Source organism: Hydra viridissima, unplaced genomic scaffold (assembly GCF_058129835.1).
Source record: "Hydra viridissima isolate aposymbiotic clone 2 unplaced genomic scaffold, HvirCarnegie_v1 scaffold_5, whole genome shotgun sequence".
NCBI lineage: Eukaryota > Metazoa > Cnidaria > Hydrozoa > Anthoathecata > Hydridae > Hydra > Hydra viridissima.
In genome coordinates, this window is record NW_028324304.1 from 2,620,090 (window position 1) to 2,638,909 (window position 18,820).

An 18,820-nucleotide genomic window follows, 5' to 3' on the forward strand; every position below is an offset into this window, starting at 1 on the left:
ATATGCTATCATGGTTAGTAAAGCTAGGAAGTGTAAAAAGTAGAAACTTTCAAAATGTGACCCTGCCGTTTCTTCCCGTGGAGTCTTCAATCTTGTTCTTCAAAACCAGTCGACTGAGTTTAAAGGGGGAGTATTTGCATTTGGATGATTGGAAAACTTTTTGGAAAGCTTAAAAACATTTAGCGAAAAAGAAATTGAACCGCGTAAAGCATCGCAATTTAGGAGGTGATTGATAACATTGGTCTTTCGGTTCGGAGTGTGAATTTTTGATAAAAATGAGAGAAACACAGTGTTGGCAGTTGCCCATTTATGGCTTTATAAATAGCTGTCAGGCTTCTGAACATAAAAAATTTACAAGCATACACTAAACTTTAAAATTTTAACAGTGTAAGAAAGGGGTGCCACTTCACTGAAAACTTTTTAAGGTTAAATTTCTTTGAGAAAAATTTCTTTGCATACGGCCCATAATATTTGTTCTATTGGTTGTTGAAACCATGCACTTTTACAAAAACAAATCAAAATGAAAGTCGGTTTGGATAATAAGTTTTTGGATCGGAGCAAGCCATAATAAACGTGTTAACGCCATATATAACAAACTTAAAGACATTAAAAAAAGAACTTCAACTTTGTGAGGGTGGAAACAAAGTTATATGGAAGCGTGGGTATTAGCTTTTTAATCACCAGTTAAACAAAAGAAAAACAAAGGAGGCAATTTTTTTATTTTTTTATTTTTAGATGCTAATTACATAGCGATGCAACCATTCGACGATATGACGTAAGGACTTGTATTCCAACGTTAAAAATGTTCATTAAAACTTGCTAATTAACAAAGTTTTCAGTCGCTACTAGATTCGCGGTCGAAGAAAACTGGTCAATTAAATACATCAAATAAGCTTACACTTTCGCACATTAACAGTCGTGGGAGACTCTTGGTAAAACTATCGCACTTAGCGAGGGCATCACTGTGGAGTTATCTTGGCAATAATTACAACAGCGGCAAAACGTTTAGCGTCAGTTTTACGATTACAACTAGAAATGGATTGGCAATCAAACTTAATCTATTCGCGCTCAATCGAAGGTTTTATCCAATCCAAGAATGCTCATAATGTTCAAACGTACTTCTGTGCTAATTTAGGTGCAATTGCGAAAGTTGCACACGATATAAAAAGGATGAAAAGTTCACTTGTTTTTATTTGCAAAGAGACGTGCTAAAGATGGGTCGAGTTAGCCTGCTAGCTTTGCTTGTGATTTCTGCTCAACTCTTTGTGAGTGCTTTTAACTTGCTATTTGATTAAGCTCTCATACAGTCTGACCAGATATGCGGATCAATTATTCGTTTTTTCATTTAGCTCCACGAAGCTGCTCCGAGTCGGCGTGCAAATAACAATCTCGAGGCAGAATCTAGGTAAGTATCTTTTTGCTACGTGCATTTCAAAATTGACGGATAGTTGACAACAGCCAATATCTGTTGTTCAGGATTATATTTGTGTTTGTCACAAGAAGCCAATTCATTTAATGCCAGTAGACTGCAAGCGACTATTGTTTTAGATACGAAGAGAGAGACTACGACGTCGGATATGAAAAAGACTCAACTGAAGTATTTTTGTTTGTTTGTGTTTATCTCTATGCTTTTGTTGCTGACTTTATGTGCTTTATCGAGCAAAAAAAAGTGCTTCATTCTTTGATTTTCCTATTAATTACGTTTTGTTTTTTATTTCGCTTTTTGTTTTTTAGTTTTCTTTAATAAGAAAAAACACTTGTTTAAGAATAAATTTCAAATGAAAATGGCTTTGGTTTACTTTTTGTTTTTCAATCTAGGAAAACGAAGGGTTGTTAATGAGTTATCGAAAAAGAGAGTCGTAAGTTTTAGATTAATATGTTTGTATAAACGACGTTAATCCATTCAAATTGAATTTGACTTTTTGAAAACGTCGAATGCTATTTGAATGGATTAGATATGAACATGTTTTAGATTTGAAGACGGTAGTTACGAAGCTTTGAAAATAATGAGTGATCCTAGAAACGGAGGTAATAGAGGAGGCGATCACAGAGGAGGGGGTCACAGAGGAGGTGGTCACAGAGGAGGCGGTCACAGAGGAGGCGGTCATAGAGAAGGTGGACATAGAGGGGGAGGTCATAGAGAAGGTCATCGAGGAGGCGGTCGTGGCAATTGAACATCGTAAGTTTGATTTTTAATAATTTAGCAGTTTCGTATTGAAAGAAAAAGGCTTTGATACGAATGTGGAGCAGGTCGCCATGTCATAGATTTTTTTTTAGGATGAAAAAGAAAAGTGTTTCTTAAATCACTTTTTTTTGTTTAAAGATAAAGAATGAAGCCGTTATGGTCAATGACGTTTCGCGGGAAAATGAATATGGTTGTTAAGAACACGGATTTTTATTATTTATTGGAGTTTAATAGATAAATGTTGAGTTTGTGTTTTTTGTAGAAACTTTTAATTGTTGCACTTATCTGAGTTTTTTCTCGACGGTAGTCGGTGCTTCGCGCTTTCTAGTAGCAACTAACTGAAAATGTTTTTTTTTTTCTTCTTTTTCTTTTTTCGCAAGTTAAGGCAAGCTCAATTTTAATGAACTCTTAAAGCAAAACTTTAAACTAAAGGATGATTTAATAGATTTTTCAAAGTTTTCTATAGCATCATAGCAATTCTTTCTAAAGACAAATATCTTTTTCGTCATCAATATTGATAATAATTATTAACATTATATCAAGTATTAATGATATTAATATCATTATCAGTACCAAAAGCAACATCTATATGTCAACAATTATGTTTTTTCAGCATTTCGCGAGGTTAGAATTATTTTGTTCTATCTCCAATTTTAAAAGTTGGGAGAAAATGAATTTTTAATTTTAGTTAGTAATAATAACTTTTAAAATACGCATTATTTTATAATTTTTTTTTCTAAATAATTTGCTTAAACATAAATTATGTAAAGCATAAGTTATTATTTCTTTAAAAATAAAAGCTAAAACTTTGAACAAGTTTTACTTTTACAAAAAATCAAAAACTTTCTTCAAACGTTTAAACTTGGAGATAGAACAAAATAATTCTAACCTCGCGATTTGTCTGTTCATTTTCAGTTCACCAGTCAAAATTAAGAAAAGTTTGTAACAGTTTCTATTTTTAGTTTTTTCTATAGAACTGATTCTTTAAATCAGTTTGTGTTGCAAGCACTTTCAGGGTCACGCATTCACCAAGATCTGTAGCTCCACTCTATGGCGCAGGGCACTTTGGAGCTAGCGCCCTGCGCCGTGAGTTTTTTTATAGCTACATCGTTTTAACCAATAAATCTCGTACAAAGTGTGGGCGGGGTTTTCTAAACGTGGACGATGGGAGTGTGGCACTGAGGTGAGAGCGTGACTAGCGTAGCTAGCGGTAGTAGCAAAGATGGTGTAAAGGTGGTGTTTTTGAAAAGCACGGGAATAGAGGATATGAGGACGTTTTAACTTTTCAATAGTGCGCATAGTAACATGCATGGTTTTACGTAAATCAAAATAGATGCAAAGTAATAACAATTACCCCTGGTTTTTCTATTCTTACTTGAATCATTTAATAAATATTCTCTACTATTCGTCTCATGAACATATGCTTTTAACATTAACATATTGCAAATAACCTCGCGATATTGCAAATAACATTAACATATTGCAAATAGCAATACATTAATATCTATAATCATATGTAATGAGGGTTACTCAATTAGTTTTCCTTACCACCTTTGAACTCGTAACAAAGTGTTTTTATTCATTTGAACTCCTCTCACTTTGATACCTTCTCTTTCTCTTTTTCCAAGAATCTCTATTTAAAATCTTTCTGTAAAAGCACTCTTTTTGATTGACTCATGAGTTCTTCTCACAAATCTCTACCTAAAAAAAAATTCTCCTCAAATTCTTCAAAAATAAAAGTCCTAAAAGCTTTCCCAAAATAAAAAATCTTAAAAACCTGTAAGATTTTCTAAACCGTTGTTTTTACACATCTCAGCAAATGTTGCCCAAATCAGGAAACATCTTTTGAGATGTGCATCGACCTCTTAATTATGGCTCGACCTCTTAATCATGGCTCTCAGAAACAGGTTTCACCAGTTATCTTTCGATTAATGCTTTTCTCTGGTCTCGACTTGTTTGCAAGCATAAAGGAATTACAGAACTGTGGCGCTCCTTATTATATGTATTAATTAACGTTTATCAGTGCAGTAGTAATTAAAGTTCTGGTTGTCATCGTGAAAACAATTTTAGGCGTTAATGGTTTTTTAATGGTGTTACTGATTTATTTTTCACGCTACTGTACTTGTGTGTCTTGATGGCGTTTTGCTTATCTCGCACTTTTCTTCGATCGAAAACGTTACTTGTTTGAGTCAAGCAAACCTTAAAGATGATGTTTAAACTTTCTTTTTCCCCCTTTAACTTTCCTCCTCCATCTTTTTTAAAATACATAAACATATTCCGCAAAATACTTGACCATCACTTTGGATTTGACCTTTGTTGTAGTATATCGGATAGCTTAAGTATTTTTGTGGCACCTTTCTGCGGTGGTTAAAAACCATAACCATCAAGCTAAGATTTTTTTGTTTCGCTTGTTATACCAAGCTTCCCAATGTGGTCCACTGTTTTCACTAAAGTCTAATTTAAAAATCACGCACTCTACGCTTCTTGGCTGTTTTTGTAATCTCGCAGATGCACACCTTTTGGTTTTTTTTATTTTTGGATATTTAGCTGCATTTGAAAGTTGAATGTTAGACGATCGTTTGTTATCTGATATAAAATGTTATTAAACATAGTTTTACGAACTTTTATTTCAAGAACTTTTATGTAAACTTTACATTTTTTTTTTATCTACATATAAAATGAACATTTAACAAATTTTCATGGAATGAGTCTCTAAACAATGACGTCAAAACAATGCGTTATTAACTAGAAGTGTTTCACAGTTAATTTTTTAAAGTTTCCATTTTTATATACTCCAAAACCTTTTAAGCGCTCTGCGCCCTGAGATATAATTCTGCGTCCTGAGCTATTACTCTGCGCCCTGAGCCATTACTCTTTCGGAGCTATTACTCGCTAAAGCAGATCCGTTTGCGGATCAAAGCAGGATTGTAGAAAGCAAAAGGCGTCAAATCCACATCTATAATCTCCATTTCTTACTTTACTAGTCTGAGCTATAACGACAAATCCATGTGGTTTTTTCCATGCCATTTTGCATAATCTTCAAAACTCAATGGTTGGCATGTCTTGACTGACATGACCACAATAAGTATGATTTATGCTTTTTGCATCTTGCGGCAACGGCAAATAATGTTTGCGTTCTCACGTCGTATTGTTTGTCTTGAAAAATTTAAAACAATTGTGTGCAAGGCAGATGCAATCCACATTACTAGTCTTTAAGACTTTTATTTTCTAATGATAATTCTTTCAGATTTGGAACATCCAACATCCGACTGAAAAAATATGCATTCAATATCCCATAACTTTTTATTTTCTCAATAAGTGATTAAACGTACATAACTGTTTGCACTATTGCACAGAGGTGAGAATATTTTCAAACCAAGAATAAATTGAATTTAACAACTGTTTATGCATTTTTTGTACCAATATCTAAGCCTTTTATAAAAGATACCCACAAAAATGTAATTGTAAATCATAAATTTAGTTATAAAAAGACAAAATCTCACATTAATAACCATGGGTTGCTGCAACAACACACACACACACACACACAACACTGTGTGTGTGTGTGTGTGTGTGTGTGTGTGTATGTGTGTGTGTGTGTGTGTGTGTGTGTGTGTGTGTGTGTGTGTGTGTGTGTGTGTGTGTGTGTGTGTGTGTGTGTGTGTGTGTGTGTGTGTGTGTGTGTGTGTGTGTGTGTGTGTGTGTGTGTGTGTGTGTGTGTGTGTGTGTGTGTGTGTGTGTGTGTGTGTGTGTGTGTGTGTGTGTGGTAATGTATATATATGTTGTAATGCTCTTTTACAATTTTTGGTTTTTTAACTTGAATCGAACGAACTTTTTAACCACCAAAGTCTTTACAGGAAATTTTCATTTTTAAAGGGTACTAGACACGTTATCATAAATTCACAGAGTTCATCTTAGGTTATCGAAAATCATTAAGAGATATTCATTGGATTGTCTACAAATCTTATAGAAAACCGAAATTCGTGATTTTCTTTGAAATCTAAGAATAGTCTTGTAGCAGCATTACTTTTTCATCATTTTAAAAAGACAAGACATGGCTTAAATATTTCAAGTCAAGTAAATGTGATGTGTTTTTGTCTTGTGGCTTCAACCTAACATGGTATATAGTTTTAAAAACAATATTTTGAATGGATATGAATGGTTAAAAATTCACCAAAAAAATATAAAATTTTTTTTTTTTTTTCACATATTTTACTAAGTTCCTAAATTTTTTAGGAATTAAGTTCCTAAATTTTTTAAGAATTAAGTTCCTAAATTTTTTAAGAATTAAGTTCCTAAATTTTTTAAGAATTAAGTTCCTAAATTTTTTAAGAATTAAGCAAAGGATTTGTTTTTGCATGCACCAGTTCAAAATAATGTGAATGAGAGAGAGAAAAAATGAAAACATTCTTTCCCAGGCCATCAGAGTGTTTCTAAAAATAGAGCCTTTCTAATCATTTTCATTCTTTTCCAGGCCGTCAGAATCGATTTGGTGAAATCTCTTACTGTGTCGCTAATATCAAAGTCGTAATTAACTTTTTTTTTTTACGTGAAATAAACAACATCGGTTTCTTCACCGTTACCACCATCATAAGAGTTTTTTTGCTCTCTTTCCCTTTCCGAAATTCTATGTTCTATGGCAATATCCATGTGTTTCTATGGCAATATCCTTGTGTTTGGAATGCAAATGGTTTTTAAGATGACTGACATTTGCAGCAAGAATTACTGGATTTAGTTCTGTGCACACTTTGCATTTCTATTTGTTATTTAGAGTAAAAAAATAATCCTTAACTCGAGCGTTTTGCATTTTTACTCTTCATAAAGCTTAACACTTTTAATCAAATTCTCTGGAAAAAAAAATTATTTAAAAAAGTCTATTTCTTATCAATCTTACTAGTACGAACAACGAAATTTGCATTTTTCGAGAAATCAAGTTATTGGAGAAAGATGGGAGACAGTCAAGAAAAGTAAACTCTTCTTCTGATGTTTGAATCCTAACCATTTGTCAGAGGAATTACAAATTTCAAAGTTATTCAGGAACACAAGAATTTGTGGAATGACGACTTTACAGATACTTACAACCATTTGCTTTACAAGAACGAAAGAGTTGCCAAAACGAAAGAGTTTCTTAAGAACCAATAAAAAAGGACATGGTAAAATAAAACTCTCATATGTCAAACATCCAACTACATTCAAAACACGTTATGAACGTTGCGGGTTATTCTTTGTAGTGGAAATAAAAAAGGCTGAAGTTAGCGAATTGCTTGACAACTGAAGTACAAAGACATGTTTGAATACTGATGTAGCGGCTGAGTTGTCAATGTAGGGTAAAATAGAAAAAGCAACTGTAAACATGATAAATGGAAAAGTTGATTCATTCGAAACGAAGCCGGAAGAATTCCAGCTGGAATCTCTGAATGGAAAAACAGTTATAACACTGTAAGTTTTTTTAGTTAATAATGTAACAGGGAACTTGAAAGCAGTTGATTGGAAAAAAATGTCAAACAATTGGAGACATCTGAGAAACATCGAATTCCCAACAATTGGACCAAAACCAAATATTTACATTCTAATTGGCGTAAACTATGCTGAGTTGCATTGTGCAAGTATGGAAATAAAAAGAGAATTTAATGAACCAGTGGCCCGGCTCACACCGCTTGGATAGACATGTATTGGCACTGGAGGGTCTCTTCAAACACACTTTACGAAAACTATACCTAGTGTCAAGGAAATAGAAGATTCAAAAACATCATTGAAAAGTTATAGGCAAGTGAAGGTAAAAAAGATATGCAATTTAAAATAATATTAACAAGCCCAGTAGACATTACCGTCCTTAATATAGTAACAAGATAACTGAAGATATGAGCTAAAATTACCATAGAAAGAAAATAGGCAGCTGCATGATAATTATACAATGGCGTTTATAATAAAACAGACTGCAAAAACTCGGAAAAACGTCTGATTTAAAAAAAAAAATTTTATCAAGGACCAAAACTTCAACAAGATTTTGTGACAGTTTTACTTCGATTTCGAAAATATCCAGTTGCTTTAGCTTGTGATATAGCAGAAATGTATATAAGAATCGAGATACATAAAGATAATCGGAAGTATAAACGAATTCAATGGAGAAATTTGAAGAACTGCAGAGTCTGATGTGTTTCGGTTTAATCGACTGGTATTTAGGATTAACTCGGCACCTTTCATGACTCTATTTGTAATGCAATCATACGCAAGAAAGTATGCACAAATATTTTCTTTGGCTTCTGAAGCTGTTCTTTAAGAAACTTACATGGACGATCCAATAATTTCTGTAGTTGATGAAAAAGTAGGAATTCAATTATACAAAGAACTTACGCTACTATGGAGTTCAGCAGGAATGTTTGCACAAAAATGGCTTTCAAACTCTGTCGAAGTTCTTAAAGTAAAACCCGAAGATGATCGTGCAAAACATATAAATTTAGATTCTGGAGAATTACCTGACATGAAAATGCTAGGTGTTGTTTGGAAAGCAAAACCTGATTTGTTTACTTTTCATTCTGTTGCTTCCAAAGAAAATAATGTATATACGAAACGATGTTTGCTTAAAAAAATGGCAGCTTTGTTTGATTTATTGGGTTTATTATCACCATATATCATTCGAACAAAAATAATTATGCAAGAATTTTGGGTTGACGGAATTGAATAAGATGATCAAATTCTGTATAGGATTTTGAACAATGTTGATTAATGGTTTCAAAAAAAAAAAAAGTTTTCCTATGATAAACATTCCGAGACGCTTATAAACGACTTCAGCTGTTGTAAATCAATCTGTACACGTTTTTACGGATGCGTCTTGTAAAGCATACGGTGCTGTTGCTTATCAATAATGTTTATATGACCTGTATGATCATAATGTCGAAAGATCAAGTATGTCCATTACAATCTATCAGTATATCAAGACTTGAGTTACTTGGAGCTGTCCTCGGTTTACGACTTGCGGAGAAGATTCTTAAAGTCTTGAAGGTTGAAATTAAAGACGGAGCTACATGGTGCGATAGTCCTAAGTTTTTACGGTGGATAAAGAATCACAGTCAAAAGCTGAAACCATTTGCTGCTAACCGCGTTGGACTCCTTCAATCAAAGACTGAACTAAAATAACGAAGGTACATACCAACAAAAGCTAATATAGCCGATTTACTATCTCGAAGAACATCAGTGAATGAGTTAAAAAAAAAAATAATGTATGGTAGCATGGCCCAAGTTTCCTGAATTCTTTAGAGGTAAAATGGCAATAGGATAGAAATTTTTGAAAACACTTTAAAATCACACAACTTTGATTGAAGTAAAGAAAAACGTTGTGTAAATGAATTTCGCGGTGTATTTGAAATAATGATCAAGGCTGAAAAACGTGCAATATCTGCAATGCCTAAAAAGGCTGATATTACTGATGAAGAACTCTATATGGCCATTACAGGAGCTAAGATTTTATTGAATTCTTCCCCATTAACGTATCAGAGTGCGGATATAAAAGATGATGTTCCATTGACTAATAATCATACTTTGACGGGACAATTGGGAGGACAATTCGTTTCTGACTCAGTTCAATCAAAAAATTATCATCCAATTACACGTTGGCGTTTTGTACAAGAATTATTAGATCACTTTTAGACAAGATGGTTGCGAGAACGGCTTCCTTCTTTATCAAAATGGTATAAATGGAATCAAGAAAACCGCAAAATGGAAAAAGATGAGATTGTTTTAGTCATTTCTCCGGATACAGCCATAGGACATTGGCCGCTCGGTAGAATTACAGAAGTATTTGAAGCTAAAGATGGACGTGTACAAGCTTTATAAGTTAAAATCGGTGAAAAAGAATTTTACGACTAATCGCAAGATGTGTCTTCTTGAGTTGGAAAATTGAAAATGTTTGATAGACTGGACTCTATTAAAGAGGGGGAGAATGATGGAAGAAATTTACGTCAAATTCACTTTGTGTTAATTTAGCGTATGGAGGGACATGCTATCCAATGATTATGCGTGCTTGTGGTGTCGGGGCGTTTTTATGTGCCAAATGACCATAAGTGTGCCAGTCTATGAGTCCAGTCTATCAAACATTTAAAAATAAATAAGTTGGTTCTTAATAGCTGTCGTAAGTGTGCCATTTATGGCACACTTATGGGGACTATTAAGAACCAATTTATTTATTTTAACGACTTTAACTTTAGCATGAATAAAGTAAAAAAGTTATTAGTAATATATGCTATTTTAAAAGTGACAAATGTAAACGGTGTTGATCTTCAAAATATAGACTTATAATAAATAATCGGTATTTACATACATATATTATTATATATGTATTAATATTTTTATATTTGTGATCTTCGTTGGATTGACATTTGTGAAAGGGTGTAAGTGCATCTACATTTCTAAGTGTGTTCAAGTTAACACATTAACATTTCTAAGTGTGTTCAAGTATTTCTACTGACTACACGATGTAATTCTAGCCTGATTCTGTAATTTCTAGCCTGTCAACATTCTTGTTAAGGTTGAATTTTTCAAGTGGGTTTAAGTCACTCTGTTTAATGGTTGGTGTAAATTCTAGCCTAACTCTCATATTTCTAGCCTGTGTCAATATTCGCTTTTAACTTTTAATGTTTTTAAGTGTGTTAAAGTCCATCTGTTGACTGCTCGTTGTAATTCGTAAGATTTCTAATCTGGGTCAATATTTGTTTTAAATTTGAAAATTTCTGCAGATTTACAGATTCATCCTCACTTCAATCTTAAAGTTCTTGCCTGATTTAAGTTTCCTTTTAAAATTGACATTTGTAAAAAGTTAATGCTTTTTGTTGAATGCTCGGTGTAAATCTAGCCTGTTTCTCATTTTTTTACCCTGTGTCAATATTCGTCTTAAAATTGAAATTTCTATACGGCTTAAGTCTTTCTACTGAATGACTAATTTAATTCTAGCTTATTCCCTTTTAATTTATGTCTATCCCAATATCTGCTCGACTGTTTTACAAAGATGGATAATTTATGGCTTTATCAATGTTTATTGATGTACTTTAAGTATTGTATTGTATTATTGGAGTTATCAAATTTATATTTTCAATTTAGTTTATAATATCAATTTAGTTTACTGACAAAGAATTTATTGACTCAGACTGGAAATTTGGGGTTCAGGATGGGAATTAATAGAGCAGTCAATGAATGTGTTTCAGCGCACTTGGAAAAGTCAAGTTATCGATTGGGCTGAAAACCTTCCGGTCGGATATAACTACCAATAACTCGAGAACTTAAGGAGTTAATTCCAATTTTATAATGAAGTTCATTGTGTCATTTAATGCTTTTAATCAGTTTGTTCGGATTTCAATGGACGCTTAGAAAAGTAATCGAACTTTTTTGAGAGTAGGTGCCATCATGGCCTACATTTAATCTATTTGAATGTATATAAACGTCGGCAAATTCAGTATACAGCATTAAAATTTTAATAATACATTTGCTATTGCATTAAAGTACGAATTAATTAAATTATGTTTATATTAAATGGAATCGTTTCTTTTATTGCTTTTTAAGAAATTACAATCTTTAAATTAGTTAAAAGTATTGGCAAAATACAACGAGGTCGCAAAATACATTTCGGCACGGAGAGAATCTCATGATGACAGAAAAAACTTAATGAGACTTTTATTGGGGAGCAAATAACACGTGGTAGTTAGAACATCATGCTACACCGGAAACGTAAACAAAGAAAATCTTCATAGTGTAATATTTGGTTCAACTGAAGTGAATTTTTATGTTTTGAATTCTGTCGCAAAAAATTTATATTTTGTAAAGAAATAAATTTTATATCGGAAAGAAAAAGGTTCATTTTCGTGAAATTTTTGATCTTTGATAAAACTTAACCTGAAAATCACTTTGGGGAAATGTGATTATAAAAATGATTAGCCAATCATTCTTGAGTGATTTAAGCCTCATGTTGAAAGGTGCAGGGCCTTCCCTTTCTTACTCTACCGATTCATGGCTTAATAATAGTACCCAAAACATCAATGCAAGCAACAAAATTCACTCTAAGTCAAGATAAAAACCAGGTGTTAAGTCCTACTTAAAAAAAGTGTGGCGGTGTCTCATGTTCTTAATTGCTAAAAACCTCATACAACATGGCAGATGCAGGAAGGATTGTGTGCATGTGAACTGTCAGAACTTCGGAAGGGTCAGCACATAGCCACGTGTTAGATTTCTGACCTTCATTTAAAAGATAAAGATTTTTTGGTCCATCAAATACCTTCTCTCATCAAACACCTCCTCTTTATTATTCTATAAACAAACCTAGCAATGTCCTTCGTTTTAATTTCTTTTGTCAAAATGAGGCGAAAAAAGCACTTCAGCGGCCACCGATAAATAGGAAGCGGAAGGCACTGAATGTGGTCTGCAAATCATCTTGTCTCCAGAATACCTTCTGATGACAGCTGTAAGAGGCTTCCACCTCCCGAATAGTAGTGTCCTCAAAAACATTCTGCTCTCGAAAAAAAAAATCTAGCAGCGGCAACCAATTGAGAGCGATTTTCAAAACACCGAAATACATTTTGACGGGCGCCCGCTAGTGGCTGTTGCTTCCCAATGGACGGCGGATCCTAAACATTCCGGCAGCTGCCCCCATTTCGGAGGCGGAAAAAACTGGAGATGGAACCAGAACATTCTGCCAGAAAAAAAAGTTACCTAAGAATCTAACTGGCGTGCACACACTTAACCGTATGCCTTATTTATATATATATATATATATATATGTAAAATATTGTAAAAACAATTTATTTGATTCAAATGTTAAATACTTATGTAAAATATTGTAAAAACAATTTATTTGATTCAAATGTTACTGTTGTGAAGTCTTTACTTTAACATACCGAAAGTCTGATCCCACACTGGCAACTGTTACAACATGAAACACCTTAAGGGTAAATAAAAACATATTTTTTCATATTATTAACAGTGTTTGAAAGAAGCGTGAATTTTTTTATGACGATAGGTTATAAAAAAAGTTCCAATTCCTTTACACAAGTAGAAAATAAGCACAGCTTATTATTTTATACAATCTCCTGAGCGTAAAAATACCCTGAACAGGATTGCATAAGTGAAAGGCTGTTTTTTGAGTTCTTTGAGTTCGTTTTGAGTTCTTTTCGTATTTCTTATAATCAATCACCACTATCCATGATGGCTGGTCCCCTCTACTTTAAAATATTAATTTAAAATAAGGGTTTCAACAGCCCAGATGACCATTTTGCCCGTGATAGCTTGATACTATGAGTAACATCTTCAAAATAGGTAAAAACGATTAGAAAGAAAATAGTGCATCGGTCTCAGTTACAGAATTTTGTTAGAATTGGTCTAGCAAAAACAAAATAAAGACAAGAACAATAACGCTTAGATCGGTAAAAATGGTTGTTTATCAGAACTGTTTTCTATTTTATAAGTGAATTACATTTGAAAGTGACAGAATCTAAAAGTCACTTCAGATTAAATTTCCTAATGAGATTGGCTCGACGCAAACAAGAGTTCGACGCGCATCTCGAACATTAAAGATAAAACGAAACACTTTTGTTCAAGTCTAAACAAATGATGTAATAGAAACATTACATCAAGTTAACCTCTCGTTAGAAAGTCTTTTAAATGTTTTGTTTTGGGATTTCTTTAAAATAAAGCTTGGCTAAACTCGTGAGAAAAAAAAAAAAAGCGAACATTTTCAGTCAAATGCAACTAGAAAGCGTGAAGCACCGATTACCGTCGAGAAAAGACACTGTTAAGTCCAAACAATTTAAAGTTTCTATATAAATCACAAACAGAACATTTATCTATTAAACTTCAATAATGATAAACAACCATGTTTTTAAAAACCATCTTCTGGCGAATCGTCTTCATCCATAACGGCTTCTTCCTTTTCATTCTGCTCCTTTATCCTTAAAAGAAAGTGATCTAAGAAAGTATTTCCTTTTTCATCCTAGAAAAAGCATACGGCATGGCGACTTTTTAAACATTCGTATTAAGGCAATGCAAAACTTTTAAATCATTAAAATTTAACTTACGACGATTTTTGCCATGACCGCCTCCTCGATGACCTTCTCTATGACCGCCCCCTCTATGTCCACCTTCTCTATGACCGCCTCCTCTGTGACCACCTCCTCTGTGACCACCTCCTCTCTGTTCACCTCCTCTGTGACCGCCTCCTTTATTACCTCCATTTCTAGGATCACTCATTGTGTTCATAACTTCGTAACCGCCGTCTTCATATCTAAAACAATTATCGCTTTCAAAAAGTCGAATGCAATTTGAATGGATCAACATCATTTACACAATAGAATAATCTGAAACTTACGGTTTTCTATTTCGATAATTCATTAACAACCCTTCATCTTCCTGGGTTGAAAAAAAAAAATGTAAATCAAAGTCTACTTTCATTTGAAACTTTCATTTGAAATTTATTCGTCAATAGGTCGATTTTTTTTTTAAAAAAAAAAAAACAAAAAAGAAAGCACCAAAGCAAAAAATAAATCCTAATTATTAGGCAAAGCAAAGAATGAACAATACGGGTACAAATACGTTTGCAACAAAAGCATCGAGACAAAAACAAGCAAAAAATACTTCTGTCGAGTCTTTTTTATATCCGACGTCGTAGTCTCTCTCTTCGTATCTAAAACAATAGTCCCTTGCAGTCTACTGGCATTAAATAAATTGGCTTCTTGTGACAAACACAAATATAATTCTAAACAACCCAACATCTCTATTATCAACTATCCATCAATTTTGAAATGTATGTGGCAATGAGAATAGATACTTACCTATACTCTGCTTCGAGATTGTTATTTACGCGCCGACTTGGAGCAGCTTCGTCGAGCTAAATGAAAAAACGAATTAATGATCCGAATATCTGGTCAGACTGTATGAGAACTTGACTAAATGGCATGTTAAAAGCACTCACAAAGAGTTGAGCAGAAATCACAAGCAAAACTAGCAGGCTAACTCGACACATCTTTAGCACGTCTCTTTGCAAATAAAAACAAGTGAACTTTTCATCCTTTTTATATCGTGTGCAACTTTTGCAATTGCACCTAAATTAGCACAGAACTACGTTTGAATATTATGAACATTCTTGGATTGGATGAACCTTCGATTGTGCGTGAATAGATTAAGTTTTATTGTCATTCCTTTTCTAGTTATAACCGTAAAACTGACACTAAACGTTTTGCCGCTGTTATAATTATTGCCTAAGAAAATTCCTAAGTGATGTCGTCGCTAAATGCGGCAGTTTAACCAAAAGTCTCCCACGACTGTTAATGCGCAAAAGTGTAAGCTTTATGTAATTAATTTTTCTTCATACCGCGAATGTAGTGACGAATGAAAACTTTGTTACTTAGCTGGCATTGATGAACATTTTTAAAATTGGGTCTCTTTATTATAGAAATCTGCCCTCTGTTACAGATAAAGCTGTATGTTACACGTTGCAGTACTAGGTTGCATTTTTTACAGTTTCAGGTGATCAGTTCTACAGCTTCAAATTATGCGCAATGAATGACGATTGATTTAGAAGTAAAAAGCAAAAGATTTTCTTTTTATTGATACGTAACAGCTATCACGCATGCGCCTTGAGGTTGAGCAAAAAAAAAAAAAAAAAGCGTTTTATTTTTAAGTTAAAATTCGGTTTCAGAAGATGATCATTTTGCGAGTAAAGGCAGAATATTACAGTGAAAGTTAAAAATGTATATTAAAAGAAGACTTCTTTTATATTTCTTTGTTACTTTGAGGAAAACCTTTCTAAACAAACTAAATTTCATTAAAGCTACTTTCGGAAAAATTTCTTTACATTACGGCCATTAATGTTTGTTCTATTGGTTGAAGAAACCATTACACTTTTACAAAAATCAAAGTGAAAAACAGTTATGATAACAACTTTTCCGTTCGGAGCTAGCCATAATGAACAAATAAAATCACATTTAACAAATTTAAAGACATTAAAAAGAACTTCAAAACTATGAGGGTGAAAACAAAGCTATTTGGAAGCGTGGGAATTAGCCTTCTTAATCACCAGTTAAATAAACGGAAAACAAAGGAGGAAAAATATTTTTATTTTTAGATGCTTAATACATAGTGTTGCAATCACAAAGAGTTTGCCCAGGCGGCAAGTTTTCATTCGTCACTACATTCGCGGTATTAAGAAAACTGGTCAATTAATTACATTAAATAGGCTTACACTTTCGCACATTAACAGTCGTGGAAGGCTTTTGGTAAAACTACCGCATTTAGCGACGACATCACTGTGGAATTTTCTTAGGCAATAATTACAACAGTGGCCAAACGTTTAATGTAATTTTTACGGTTACAAGTAGAAAAGGAATGACAATAAAACTTAATCTATTCACGCACAATCGAAGGTTCATCCAATCCAAGAATGTTCATAATATTCAAACGTAGTTCTGTGCTAATTTAGGTGCAATTGCGAAAGTTGCACACGATATAAAAAGGATGAAAAGTTCACTTGCTTTTATTTGCAAAGAGACGTGCTGAAGATGGGTCGAGTTAGCCTGCTAGTTTTGCTTGTGATTTCTGCTCAACTCTTTGTAAGTGCTTTTAACTTGCTATTTAATTAAGTTCAAATACAGTCTAACCTGATATTCGGATGATTTGTTCGTTTTTCGTTTAGCTCCACGATGCTGCTCCGTATCAGCGTGTAAATAGCAATCTCGAGGCAGAGTTTAGGTAAGTGTATATTCTCGTTGCTATGTGCACTTCAAAACCGATAATAGTTGACAACAGCGATGTTGGGTTGTTCAGAAATATTTTTGTGTTTGTCACAAGAAGCCAATTTATTTAATGCCAGTAGACTGCAAGGGACTATTGTTTTAGATACGAAGAGAGAGACTACGACGTCGGATATAAAAAAGACTCGACAAAAGTATTTTTGTTTGTTTGTGTTTATCTTGATCCTTTTGTTTCCGACTCTACGTGCATTTAGCGTGTGCTTGTAGAAAAACTCTTGGCTTTTTGCTGAGCCTAATAATTGCGCTTTATATTTTATTTTGCTTTTTTTTTTAAAAAAAAAAAAAATTAAGGTAAGAAAAAACGAAAAAATTTTGAAAAAGAAGTTTACTTTTTTTTCTTATTTTTCTTTTTTTTTTTATTTTTTCAACCTTTTTTTTTCAATCAAATTTTTTTTATCTAGGAAGATAAAGGGTTTTTAATGAAACATCGAAAAAGAGAATCGTAAGTTTCAGATTTTTTGAAACGTTGCTAATCCATTTAAATTACATTGACTTTTTGAAAACGACGATTATTTTAGATTTGAAGATGCCGGTTACAAAGCTATAAACATGATGAGTGATCCTAGAAACGGAGGTAACAGAGGAGGCGGTCACAGAGGAGGTGGTCACAGAGTAGGCGGTCACAGAGAAGGCGGTCACAGAGGAGGTGGTCATAGAGAAGGTGGACATAGAGGGGGTGGTCATAGAGAAGGTCATCGAGGAGGCGGTCGTGGCAAATAATCATAGTAAGTTAGATTTTTAATGATTCAACAGCTTTGAATTGGAAGAAAAAGGCTTTAATGCATATGTTTAAAAGGTCGCCATGTCGAATATTTTTTTTAGGATGAAAAAGAAAATAATTTCTTAAATCATTTTTTTTTTAAAAAAAGATAAAAGAACGAAAAGGAAGAAGCTGTTACGGTCAATGACGGTTCGCGGGAAAATGGATGTGGTTGTTAAAAACACGGATTTTTATTATTTATTTGAGTTTAACAGATAAATGTTGAGTTTGTGTTTTGTATAAAAACTTTTGTTTGTATTTAACTGTTTTTTCTCGACTGTAATAATAAATCGACAGACTTTTAATTGCTTGAACTTTGCAGTGTTTTTTTCTCGACGGTAATCGGTGCTTCGAGCTTTCTTGTAGCAACTGGCTGAAAATATTAGCTTTTTTTTTTTTTCTCTCACGAGTTTAGGCAAGCTCTATTTTAATGAAATCTTAAAGAAAAACTTTTGAACGACTTTCTACCGAGAGGTTAACTACATGTAATGCTTCTGTTGTTTGTTTGGATTTGAATAGAAGTGTTTCGTTTTGCTTTTAATATTTAAGATGCGCGTCGAACTCTCGTTTGCGTCGAGCACACCAAAATCTCATTAAGAAATTTAATCTGATGGGACTTTTAGATTCTGTTACTTTCAAATGCAATTCACTTATAAAATAGAAGGCATTTCTAATAAACAACCATTAGCCAAAACAAACATACCGATTAAAATGCTATTGTCTTAATTATGTATTAATTAGACGAACTTCTAACAAAAGTTCGTCATGAAGAAAGCAACGCTCTTCTTTCAAATATCTTTTACCTTTTTTGAAGATGACATTGATTGTGTCAAGCATTCACTGGCAAATTACTTAAAAACTAAACAATATGAAAAAATATGGTATTATAGAGGCACAACTCTGTTCACATTTTATAATGATTAATGTGGCTTTTTTTCCTACTTTCATAAAGAAATCTTCGAAAGCAACGTTTTCTTTTAAACTTAACATATTTCTTAGTAATGAGTATTCGTTAATTATTTTTACGGACATAATGATAAAAAAAAATCTTTGTTTGTTATCCAAAGCCTGTCTCTATTTAAGTATCCA

At 33.2% G+C, this 18,820-nt stretch overlaps 3 protein-coding genes across 4 annotated transcripts; 2 read left to right on the forward strand and 1 right to left on the reverse strand.

The window, feature by feature from the left end:
• Positions 1–8,474: 8,474 nt before the first annotated feature.
• Positions 8,475–8,870, forward strand: LOC149887966 (uncharacterized). The gene has a single exon (XM_090088976.1). It carries the CDS (start codon positions 8,475–8,477, stop codon positions 8,868–8,870), a length of 396 nt encoding a protein of 131 aa, XP_089945102.1.
• Positions 8,871–13,963: 5,093 nt separating this feature from the next.
• LOC149887967 (uncharacterized) lies at positions 13,964–15,258 on the reverse strand. Of its 2 annotated transcripts, XM_090089336.1 has the most exons (6): positions 15,135–15,258; positions 14,995–15,050; positions 14,798–14,846; positions 14,532–14,572; positions 14,242–14,447; positions 13,964–14,115 (listed from the first exon to the last, which is right to left on the reverse strand). In XM_090089336.1, exons 1-6 carry the CDS (start codon positions 15,183–15,185, stop codon positions 14,111–14,113), a joined length of 408 nt encoding a protein of 135 aa, XP_089945462.1. In that variant the 5' UTR covers positions 15,186–15,258; the 3' UTR covers positions 13,964–14,110. The 2 variants fall into 2 exon arrangements, with proteins under 2 accessions (XP_089945462.1, XP_089945463.1); XM_090089337.1 differs by lacking the exons at positions 14,242–14,447; positions 14,532–14,572.
• A 1,434-nt stretch (positions 15,259–16,692) lies between these two features.
• Positions 16,693–18,045, forward strand: LOC149887968 (uncharacterized). The gene is made up of 6 exons (XM_090088261.1): positions 16,693–16,770; positions 16,854–16,909; positions 17,057–17,105; positions 17,373–17,413; positions 17,490–17,696; positions 17,841–18,045. Exons 1-5 carry the CDS (start codon positions 16,720–16,722, stop codon positions 17,689–17,691), a joined length of 399 nt encoding a protein of 132 aa, XP_089944387.1. The 5' UTR covers positions 16,693–16,719; the 3' UTR covers positions 17,692–17,696; positions 17,841–18,045.
• The last annotated feature ends 775 nt before the right edge of the window (positions 18,046–18,820 follow it).

Bases quoted from the DNA above. Each gene is read 5' to 3' on its own strand.
- LOC149887967 (XM_090089336.1), bottom strand. From the start codon at position 15,185: ATGTGTCGAGTTAGCCTGCTAGTTTTGCTTGTGATTTCTGCTCAACTC. The intron at 15,051-15,134 runs GTGAGTGCTTTT...TTTTTCATTTAG, and splicing joins TGATTTCTGCTCAACTCTTT to CTCGACGAAGCTGCTCCAAG. The intron at 14,573-14,797 runs GTATTTTTTGCT...TTTTCAACCCAG, and splicing joins ATAAAAAAGACTCGACAGAA to GAAGATGAAGGGTTGTTAAT.
- LOC149887968 (XM_090088261.1), top strand. From the start codon at position 16,720: ATGGGTCGAGTTAGCCTGCTAGTTTTGCTTGTGATTTCTGCTCAACTC. The intron at 16,910-17,056 runs GTAAGTGTATAT...CTATTGTTTTAG, and splicing joins AATCTCGAGGCAGAGTTTAG to ATACGAAGAGAGAGACTACG. The intron at 17,414-17,489 runs GTAAGTTTCAGA...CGATTATTTTAG, and splicing joins AAACATCGAAAAAGAGAATC to ATTTGAAGATGCCGGTTACA.
- LOC149887966 (XM_090088976.1), top strand. From the start codon at position 8,475: ATGGACGATCCAATAATTTCTGTAGTTGATGAAAAAGTAGGAATTCAA.